Source organism: Phaseolus vulgaris, chromosome 9 (genome assembly GCF_000499845.2).
Source record: "Phaseolus vulgaris cultivar G19833 chromosome 9, P. vulgaris v2.0, whole genome shotgun sequence".
Classification (NCBI taxonomy): Eukaryota; Viridiplantae; Streptophyta; class Magnoliopsida; order Fabales; family Fabaceae; genus Phaseolus; species Phaseolus vulgaris.
The window spans coordinates 18952107-18964455 of NC_023751.2; the positions used below are offsets into that span (position 1 = coordinate 18952107).

Here is a 12349-nt window from a genome sequence, read left to right on the forward strand (position 1 = left end):
AAGTGCCTAGGATAGAGGCGAACCTTATCGCGGATATTATACGCACAATACGAACAACCCCTCTTCCATGCATACATCTACTCATCTACCACACTTTCTTTATTTCTCTTTTCTGTTAATTATAATTTTAATTTCTATATTGCATAATTTACCATTTTAATATTTGATTATTCAAATTTTTACTAATAATTAATTTTATTTATTCATAAAAAAAAAACTATTATATATCTATACATGATAGGATTAAAGTATCTAAAAAAAATTACATTTATTTATGATAAAAAAAACTCTATTATATATCTTTTCTCAATTTTATAAAAAAAATGGCTTGTTGACTCCACTGTTTCATATTCAAATAAACAAGTAATAATAAAAAATTAAGAAATTAAAATATATAAAAGGTGAGAAACCAAATTTCTCTATGATTAAAAATCAAACAACTAAATTACAAAAAAATAATAGATTTTTGTTTTTATAAAATAGAGGATGAAAATGATAACTTTTCAATCTTAACCAGTGTCGGGAACAACGTATAAAGTAGAGAATATATATTAAGCAACTTTTTGGATTAGGAATAATTATTATCAAATATAATGAGGTGTTGGGTATAAATATGGAGATGGAGAGCATTGGTTTGGCAGATGATTGCAGACAAAGAAAAGTAGGTATATAAGGAATTTCCATCACTTCTGAGAGAGAGAGAGAGAGAGAGAGAATAAGATGCGTAGGTGGTTGAGTAATGCAAAGCCGTATCTGCTGTTATTGGCCGTTCAATTTGGCTCCGCCGGCATGTTCATTTTTGCCATGGATGCCATGAGGAAGGGCATGAGCCATTACGTTTTCACCGTCTACCGTAATGTCATCGCCTTTCTCACTCTCTCTCCCTTTGCATTTCTTCTTGAAAGGTACCTCCCTTTTATCATCTATATACTTTTAAACCGCTTCTCAACTACCAATGAAGTTAACACGAACAATATTCAGCTATACTCAAACACTTAATTAGTATTGTTTATGCAGGAAAGTTCGTCCCAAGATGACTGTTCGCATATTTTCAGAGATTATGGCACTGGCTTTCTTCGAGTAACCATTATCTTACACTTACAAATACATGAAATTCAAGTTTGAGTTTGTGATTTAGAAGAGATATTTAGTTATATGGTGTTACTTGCAGGATAATACTGGATCAGTGCTTCGCCCTTTTGGGCATGAAGTTCACATCAGCCTCTTTCCTATCTGCTGTCATGAACTCCGCACCCTCTGTTACTTTTCTCATGGCTGTTCTTCTAAAGTAAGTAGTTAATATAATGACTAAAGCTTATATAATAAGGTAACTGTTTGATTGACACCAAAGCTCTCGAAAAAGAAAAGAGAAATCAAAGATATAAAATGTATACTTCACGATATGATGATAAAAAATACTAATGAGGATTAAAACAAGAGTAATATATATATGTCTATATATCTACCACTCACTCGTGTGATTTAAATACCAAAGCTCTGACAAATGGTACTCTCGTATACGGATGTTCAGGTGGAAAAGGATGTTGATAATGACATCTTAGAAAAAGATAGAAAGAATAAATAAAATTTTCACATCAAAATTTTTTTCTTTCTTCGTAACACTCAAAAAGTGTAGGTCCAAGCCTTAGAGGTGCAAATTATATATAGAGCAATATACAAGACATGCAAAACAAATTTAATTAGAAAAAAGAAAGTGATGAGAGATCATGCCTGTTGTAGGTGCCTTATTGCCATTTTTAGTCTTGAAGATGCCTGGTTGGACCTATAGTTGTGATTTTTTTACTGGGACATTTAATTTAAGTCTGAATTTAATTACATCAACACCTAAAATAAATGGACTAGTCAATCTAATTCTATAATATAATATATCAATTTTATCGTTAAGTTTAATTAAAAATGTACTAACAAAAACGTAAAACTTAAATTAAGATATATATTTTAAAATTAAAAAAATCATTATAAATATAATGCTATTTTATATAAAATGCTTATCGAAAATATTATTGTTATTATAAAATAAGAAAACATATATTTTTGAAAGAATATTAAGAAAAACAGGGTAAGACATCAAAATGTAACATAAATAGTGTAGATTACAAGTTTTTCATTGGCAAACAATTACATAGGTGAACTATAAAGAGACCTATTAATTAAGAAAGAGAAGCACAAAATTTTCTTCCCTAAAAGCCTAAGAATACAGAGAATATGATTCATTTAATTTATTATTACTAAATAGATTGGAACACATGAAGATGAAGGAGGCAACATGCAAAGCAAAAGTTATTGGAACAATAGTAACTTTTGGAGGCACTTTGCTAATGGCGCTATACAAAGGGCCAGCACTTAGTGTTATGGGATCTTCAACCAAACCTGAGAACGTGAACAACCCCACTGGTAACCACTGGCTCATAGGGACATGTTTCCTCCTTATTGGTTGTGCAGGCTTTTCTGCATTTTACATATTACAAGTAAGTTCATGCAGGAGACTGTATATGGAAATCCAACATATATGGATGGTTCCACTTCCTAAGTCTATATAAAGTCACGTACACTAATTTTTTTGATATGTAACAATTTAGCCCAAAATCACATATCTGCTGATATCCTGAGGGAAATGATGCATGATTTGGTGATGTGTGTAGGTCATAACATTGAGAAAATACCCAGCAGAGATGTCCCTGGCTACTTGGGTTTGCTTTGTAGGTGCACTTCAAAGTTCTATCGTGGCATTCTTCGCAGAACACCACCACCCTCATGCCTGGTCCATTGGTTGGGATACACGATTCTTTGCTCCTGCTTACGCGGTCAGTTTTTTTTATTGGATAGATTGTGAGGTAATAACTAATAAGAAGTATCTATCACAAATATTTGATGGAGATGTGAAAAAACATAGAATTCAATTCATCCAAAATCAAATGATCCAGAGAGAAAATACCCGTATGAGTTTTCTTTTCATTAATCTCTTGTCTTAATTCATTACAGGGAATAGTTTCATCTGGAGTTCAGTATTACATACAAGGCGTGGTGATAAAAACGATGGGCCCAGTTATCGTGACTGCTTTTAATCCCCTTCGTATGATCATTATTACCACCTTAGCCTGCATCGTGCTCTCTGAGAAACTCTACCTTGGAAGGTACTGCATAATTCAATACGCTTCTCATCTTACTTGTACCTCTTTTTTATCTTTAAAATTATCTTAACCTGATGTAATCTCCTTTTACTTTTTGTGCTGAATTTGAATGATATCAGTATTATTGGAGCAGTAGTTGTGGTTCTTGGACTGTATCTTGTTGTGTGGGGAAAATCTAAAGAATGCCAGCAAGGAATTATAATGACACCGTCCCCTGCAAATGATAACTCACCAGAAGATCAACGGCAGCTACCTGTGACAGCTCCTAGGAATGATAGCAATGATAATAAGGCATAATTTTGTTCACATCAATAATAAGGCTTAGTTATAGTTCATCGACAAGATGAAATAGTGATGTGGAAGGTACCTTACCCAAAATGAGCGTGTATTTGAAAGAGGATGACAAGAAATAAAAATGATTTTGGAATAATGTGTCTTATGTTTACCTGTTTATATCATATAAAAACTGACCTAAATTTACATAAACTATAGTATTTCAACATATTTGAACGCAAGCATTGGGAAAAAAATGGTTTGTTGAATTAAACATTAGAAATTATTGACAGTGATCTAGAGATTGTAGGGCCAACATGATACAGTTCACTACAAGAAAATCATGAAATAGAAACCAATTTTTAGATATCAAAATAATTAGTTACAATAAAAACTAAAATAGAGACCATTTTAGAAACTAACAAAAAAATTGGTTTCTAAATTAGTTTTTATTATTTTCTATTATTGTTAAATAGTTTTTAAATTGGTATCTAATTAGCAACTAAGGTTTTAGATACCAATTATTTAGTTTCTAAATTTAGTCTCTAAAACCTTAGTTGCTAATTAGATACCAATTTAGAAACTATTTAACAATAATAGAAAATAATAGAAACTAATTTAGAAATCAAATTTCTTTTTAGTTTTTAAAATGGTCTATAATTTAGTTACTATTACAACTAATTATTTTAGTTTCTAGAAATTGGTTTCTATTTCGTTGTTCTAGCATGGAATTTATGATATAAGCCGTATAATTGTTGAGTGATCTGATTTGTTTTGGACTCATCACCACATATTATATACTGAGTTTCTGGCTAAATTGGTTCCGTAATGAACTTTTGAGTATTCCATTCGAAAAGATGTATTCCGTGTTGGGAATTCTGATACAAGTCTAATCATATATTTGCAGTTCATACATTAAGCATCGATCCACCTTCATCCCACTTGTTTATTTTGGCATATAAAGTATGAAAGGCTACCAAATTCTTCCCAAACAAAACTAGATGCCCAAGTACTACTGAGCTCATGGGAGTGCACCATCACACCACATGTACAATATAAAACAATATTTATTTTTCATAAATTAAATTAGTTTATATATACTTTAATATACAAAAACCTCCCATATTATATCTCTTTAAAATTTTATTTTAATTTATATACAAATTGATTTAAATATATAGATAATTTGTTCTTCTATTAAAAGCCCTTGAAATCTATTCGGGCAAAACTTTAAACTACATTGTCATTTCATCAACTTGGTTACAGAGTTAAGCTAATATAAGAGACAGCTATAAAAGTAAGTTCATATATAAGTATGGAGATTCATTTGAAATAATTTATATTTTGGAAATGTATTTAAACAAAACATAAAATAATTAAATTGTAAATCATTAATTTATGAATAAAATTGATGTTCGTATTTATCAATTTTTTTGGGCAAAAAAGCATGTTAATTGTGTTGTAAAATTTTATTCTATTTTTATTTAAATTATATTTCTCAGGCAATAATATAGTCAATTATTATTAAAAAGGAATATGTTCAGGTTATAAAAAACTATAAGAATGTAACACCATATATATATATATATATATATATATATATATATATATATATATATATATATACTCATGGTTTAAAGAATATTTTTGATAGATCTTTAATGCAATATCACAGTTGAATGGTTTATACAAATCACTCCTCCGTTGAAGCCGAAAAATAACTGGAGTCTCAAAACAAATTTCTAAAAAAAACAAAAAATAGAAAAAAAAATTACACAATACCATTTTTTACTTTATATTACAAGTAGGTCACACTTATAATTGTTACCTAGAAAATATAATGCTTTTAACTGTGGTTTAAGAATTATCAAAGATAACATTTATAAAACTGTTACTTATTTATATTTTTTTTTAAATATTGTTTCTAGAATGTGTGAACTAAATAATAATGTTGTGACCTAAAAGAGATCACAAACATGTAAATACGGTTTAAAAAGTAAAAAAGATAACACTTTTACAAATGTGATCTAAAAATAAAAAAGACAACACTTTTACAAACATGTCTTAAACCTAAATGCAACGGTTATAAAATGGTTGCCTAAAGTTTACGATAAAAAGTTACCTAAACGTTGATAACACACTACAAGAAAATTATTAAATAGAAATAAAAAAAATTAGTTTCTATATTAACTAAATTAGAGATCATTTTAGAGACTAAAAAAAATTTTGGTTTCTAAATTAGTTTCTATTATTGATAAATAGTTTCTAAATTGGTATTTAATTAACTACCAATGTTTTTTTTTACCAAATTTAGAATCTAAATAATTGGTAGTTAAAATCTTGGTAGCTAATTAGATATCAATTTAAAAACTATTTATCAATAATAGAAACTAATTTAGAAATCAATAATTTTTTTAGTCTCTAAAATGGTTTCTAATTTAGTTACTATAACAACTAATTATTTTTTGTCTCTAAAATTGGTTTCTATTTAATGATTTTCTTGTAGTGTAAGAAAATGTTGTCTTTTCTATTAGTTTAAGACAACACACAGAAAAGTATTCACTACCAGAAAAACATGAAATAAAAACCAATTTTAGATACAAAAAATAATTAGTTGTTATAGTAACTAAAGTAAAGATCATTTTAGAAACTAAAAAAAATGGTTTCTAAATTAGTTTTAATTATTGTTAAATGATTTCTAAATTGGTATCTAATTAACAACCAAGGTTTTAACTACCAATTATTTAGTTTCTAAATTTGATAGCAAAAAACTTTGTTGCTAATTAGATAACAATTTAGAAACCATTTAACAATAATAGAAACTAATTTAGAAACCAACAAATTTTTAGTCTCTAAAATGGTCTCTAATTTAGTCAGTATAACAACTAATTATTTTTTATCACTAAAAATTAGTTTCTATTTTATGATTTTCTTGTAATGATTATTTATTTTATTAGTGTAAAATAATAGTTTTTAAAATAGATGTGTTTTTTTTATCAACAAATAAAATTTTAATATAAAGAGATTCAGGATGTCTCAATATATAAGAACCAAAACGTTTCCTATTGCCAAACCAAAAACAATCATCCAAGCCAAACAAGAACAAATCTACCCCGGTTTTAAAAACTTAAGAAAAAGCTTAGCAGATAGATGTGTGGTCATAGGACAAACTCCACTCTAAAGTTTAGACAATATTTTCCATTCTTTAAGTCAATTGATGTTGGTTAAAGTGATGTCTATTCTAGTATGATATAAATAAATTTAATTATAAAAAACTTGTGTATTTGCAAGTGGTTTTGTAGTTCACTAGGTCGGACAGAGAGGAGGTTGGAAAAAACCTATCACCTTCATAATTAAACTCGTAAAAGACCACTAATGTGGGAAAAAGAAAGCAATAATTCACACACAAAACAAGAATAGTAGCTGGAAAAAAATCCATAAATTTCAATCATATTAATCACTTTTTATATTTAAATGATTTTGCTTTTGAATTTCCTTTTCACCAAATATATAAAGTGGGATTTTTTTTCTTAGTTAATAAGTGACAGAAGAAGTGCACATCTTTATATTAATTTTGTCTTTTAGTTGAATGTTTTTATAGGATAGATAATTTTATAAGCTATTTCATTTTATCTTTCAAAACACTGTTAATCAACATGTTATATATGAAAATTGTTCCTTATCTCCATTTCAAAAATCTCCTCCTAAATTACTCCATTCAATTTTTGTCCTGCCTAAACTCACTTTGGAATTGAAAAGAAAAATTAGTAGGAGAAGAAATAAAAACATATATATTGTGTAAAAAAATTACATGCATACCAATTAAATCCATAAACTAATTAATATAATTGAAATTAAATTCATTGTGACACTAACTTCTAAAACTGTCTTGTTCACAGAGGAAACTCAAATCACTAGCACCAAATTGTGTTACCTTTGGCCTTGCGTGTTGTACTGATGAGGTAGCACCATTCTAAACATTTGCAAAATTTTATTTTCCATGTTATGTTACATGTCTGCACCTATCTTTGTTAGCTCAAAACATACTCACACATAACCTATTATCCTGTTTTCTTTTCTGTGAAGCTATGTAAAGTCTTAAAATGGTTAAAACCATACATTTCCTGGAAAAAGAATAAATCTCCAAAGTGGTTAATGCATTTCAAAGTATATGTTGATTTTGTCGATTAATGATTTTAAAAATCATTTCATTATCAATGAATCTCTTCTTTTTATCAAATTTTATTTCACTTTGAATCTATTTTTTTTCTCTTAAAGAAACCGGAATTTGTTTAATTTTAATCATATACAGATCTATTACTTTGACTGTGATCGTGATTTTATAATTCTATTTTGATTCTCAATTTTGTTTCTCGGTCCACCATTCAATTCCTTTGCTATTTTCGTCAACAAAGCAATTACAATGTTTAGTCAATTTCTATGCTTCTTTCACTTTCTTTTGGTGGTTTTTTGTGCTCCCCACTACTAGATCTCTGAGACAAAAGATAAGTACATAATTACAAAGTTTGGGCTCCTTTTCAAGGTTGTAATGTTATTAGGAGTACGTTTAATTAATTTGTTTTTTTCGGGGGAGAATATATTGAAGAGTATATCTAAAACTAAAATGATTTCTTTTTGTTATAATAAGATAATTAAGATCATTTAAATTTAAAACACACTTAAAATGCAAATAATTACTGTAGCCAACTCTACTTAGAAATCTGAACTCCTTCACATCATTTCAACAACCACTTTTATTTTTTTTAATTTTTTATTTAAGTTAGAAATTTCTAACTTTAAAACCTTAAACTAAGTTAAATTTAATGAGACTAGAGAGATGGAATGGAGTGAACATTCAATGAAATGTGTGATAAATTTGTATTAAATTTAGCATCATTACTGTGTATTTACATGTTTTACTTATATTGTAATCACATCTGAATCCTATATCATCTCTATGTTTAGGTTTCTTGTTTTAAATTAATATAAGATATCTCCGTTAAATCTCATTTTTTATTTGCTTTAAAATAGCTTATTTTTTTTCACAAGATTTTCTTTTTCAAAACATACCGATGATTAAATTCTGGGTTGGTTAAATTTGTCACAATCAGTCACTTAATCACTTCCAATTATTGTCACATGACCACTAAAAAATCACCCTTCTTTAATTTTCACATTCAAAGAATTAATGATCTATATTTATAATTATTTGATTGTTTTTGAGACAAGAGTTAAAAGTTTTGTATGTGTGAAAATAATTAATTGAAACGTAAATTAGATGAGTGGGTGAGGTTTTTTTAATGAATGATGTTAAATTAGTTAACTAAATATGTATAAATGACAATAACTAATTGGTTAGTTTCCCAGTTATGGTTTTTTTTTTCAATCCACCGGAGACGTTCAATACTGTGACTATCATTAATTAAGTTTTACACTGTAACAGAAATTAATTAGGGTTGAATGAAAAGAATTAAATAAGAATAAGGTAGTGTTAAATCATATATATATATATATATATATAAAAGTTAGCAAAAGAATTAATTGGGCTAAGCAGGAGAGCTATATTAGTGTCGCTAGTGTAGCAAATTTGATTTTCCTCCTTGAAGGCAAATTCTTCTTGCACCTCTATGATTTATTTCCGCACCCCTATATTTTAGAAAATGCTGGCGTTATCTTTTAAGATTTTTAATTTCAAAATGTGAAATTACTTCTAATTATAAAATTTAGAAGTTAATATTTGGGATCTTTTCTATTCTAGATTTTACAATCTGAAATACAAATTTTATATTCCAAATATATAATTTAATACAAATTTTGTATTATGAATTATACAATTTAGAATAAAGATATTCCATTTCATATTTAATAATTTAAAATAAAAATTTATAATTTAGAATATACCTTAAGGATTATACAATGTGATTTTTTTTATTACACTTGAACTATTTGAAAGATATTTATAATCTGAAAATACAATCCAAATTGTGCAATTCGTGTATTTAGAAAATATAATATGTTTTAGATTATCTAATCTAAAAACTTTTTGAATTATCCAATTCAGAAAACAACTATACCGAAACAAAATATGTTGATGAGAGGGGTGTGGCTATGAATGGGTGCACCTGAGAAGATGAAGATTGAGTTCTGCAGGATTTATTTCTTTTTTTATTAAAAGTAAAACGATATTTACATCACTCCAAGGAGGTGCAGGATGAAACCATCGAGTTACAGGAAGAATTTGCATGGGCCACGTAACTGGAAGCGGATCAAGAATGAGAAGAAAATGGAGTTGGAACTAAATACCGTATGAAATTCTTAATACAGCGGAATATTCTATTTGAACCAAACTCATAATTAAGTAAATCCAACACTATATTAATAATTAAGGAAAATAGAGGGATTACATCTTTTTTCTATACTACTTTTATAAAATAAATGAAAGAAAGTTCCAGGTTTGTAGGGTTTTTAATCATGAGTAACATTTTTGTATATAATGTTATTATTAGATGGGTGATGATAGAAATCTTAAATATGTAAGTATGTAGGTTTTCTACAGTGATTGGACAGTTTGGATTTTAATAGATTTGTTCAGCAACTAATATATAGTGAGACTTGGTTGGATTTTTTCTGGATTTGATGTAGGTGATCTTTGTTCCTACCTTGTATAAGAGTTGGAGTACTTTAAAGTGCTCTATATTTATTAATTTGTATTATTGATAAAAAAAATTAGGTTTATACGAATTTCAGAACCCTAAAACATTAAAATTAACCCAATAGTAAATATGTAAAAAAATAAACCAACCACTAAACAAATGAGACAGTTAAACAACTAGTATAATACTTATATAATAGCATTATAAATAAAATAAATTTTTTAACCAAATAATAAAGGGAAATGAATTACAAAGTGAGGATTAAGTAAAATTTAAGAAGAAATTAAGATGTGAAACTAGTTTAGCTAGCCTTTCATAGAATTTATTTAATGCACTGGCTAGGTAATAATTTTGTAATTAAGAAAAAAAATATGATGTAGTCTCTCTCTACTAGGATATGTTATGTAATAGAGTTTTTTTATTATGATGGGGTTATTTTTTTTGGTTTTTACTAAAATGGGATCCGTTTTAAAAAAATTACAAATTTAGGCAAGTCGTGTCAATTTGGCACGACTTCATATGCACAAATCGTCCCAATTTGACACGACTCTGTCACGTCATAATGAAGTCGTGACTTGACACGACATCTGTCACGTCATATTTTTTAAAAAATTTTATTGTTTATATATTAGGTAGTAAGTTATGTAATGTTAAAAATTAATTTGATACATAATTTTCTAAGAGTGTTAATTTTAATGAACAAAAAATTGGATAATTGTGTATCACAATTATTCATTTTTTTGTCTGAAGTAATAATTTTTTTATCACAATTAAAATAATATATTTTTTAAACCTGTTTATTTTTTTTAACGTCATTTATATTAAAATATAAAAAGGTATAAGTACTGTAATTATTTTGAAATAATTAAATAATTTAAAAATAATTATATAAATTTTAAATAAGTCAAATAATATAAATAATTTGTAATTATTTTGAAATAATTAAATAATTTAAAAATAATTATATATCCAATTTTTTGTTCCTTAAAACTAATACTCTTAGAAAATTATGTATCAAATTAATTTTAAAATTACATAATTTACTACCCAATATATAAACAATAAAATTTAAAAAAAAACAATAAAATTATGACGTGGCAGAAGTCGTGCCAAGTTGGCACAAAGGGCAGAAGTCGTGTCAAGTTGGCACGACTTTAGTATGACATGGAAGAGTCGTGTCAAATTGGAACGATTTGTGCATATGAAGTCATGCCAAATTGACACGACTTGCTTAAATTTGTAATTTTTTTTAAACGGATCCCATTTTAGTAAAAACCAAAAGAAATAATCTCATCATTGTGAAAAACCCTATGTAATATTATTTTTATTCAGTTTTTTTATCAATTAGGATATTTAAGAGATGTCTTATTTAAGAGATGTCTTGATCCATATATAATATAAGATAATTTGTTCTTCTTTATTCTTATGATTACTATTCCTCAATAAATACAAGTGTTTTATCAAATCAAAACAACCAGCCTATTGAAAGAGTCCATCTTTTACAAGTCATCTAATTTCATTGGTACTTTGAACTTGATTTTTTTAGATAAGCTAACAAATTTATTAATAAAAGAATGCATAAATTTAGAGTATGTATCTCTAGAGTGGAATGCCCAATATGAGATGGGAATCGAAAATATGAAGAACAAGTTGAGCATATAGTTAAATGTTGAACATGGTAGAGGCGAATCAAGAAGAAAAATATTATTTTCCCTATTCTTATTATGCATTGAACCTTTATAGTTTATTATTGTCTTCATTCCTCTAATTTAGCCTCCTAAATAATGTTTTGAATATGAGTTAGATACTCTGTTCTAGAAAAAGTAATTTACTCATAAAAAGACACAGATATTGTTTTGATCGTGGGGTTCCACCAACTCGAACCTAATCGCGGATCTTTTACGCAAATAAAGATGATTAGTCACCATAATTCCTTCATCTCTCTTTCTTTATTTTACTGCCAGGGGATCGTATAAAGTGTTTTTTCTAATAAAATGATTATTTATCATATTTTTAACTTATTTATAACAATATATAATTCTTTAACAAATTATCTTTTCGAAAGTTTTACTGTATTTTTTCTCAGCATCATCCATTTCCCTTTTAATTAAAAAGTAGACAAGTAAATATATATTAACTTTTGCTTAAATAAGATTTACCTTTTAATGAAAATTTTCTTACAAAAAAACAAACCGAATATTTACGGAGAATATATAGCAACTTTTAGGATTATAGGCAGATAAATACATTGAGGTGTTGGGTATAAATATT

General features: G+C 27.2%; 1 protein-coding gene across 1 annotated transcript; it reads left to right on the forward strand.

Annotated features, from left to right (window-relative positions):
* The first annotated feature begins 621 nt into the window (after positions 1-621).
* On the forward strand, positions 622-3582 carry LOC137820999 (WAT1-related protein At4g08290-like). The gene is made up of 7 exons (XM_068625383.1): positions 622-905; positions 1018-1080; positions 1172-1288; positions 2258-2489; positions 2664-2825; positions 3004-3155; positions 3272-3582. The coding sequence occupies exons 1-7, from the start codon at positions 721-723 to the stop codon at positions 3447-3449; spliced, it is 1089 nt and encodes a 362-aa protein (XP_068481484.1). The 5' UTR covers positions 622-720; the 3' UTR covers positions 3450-3582.
* Positions 3583-12349: the final 8767 nt, after the last annotated feature.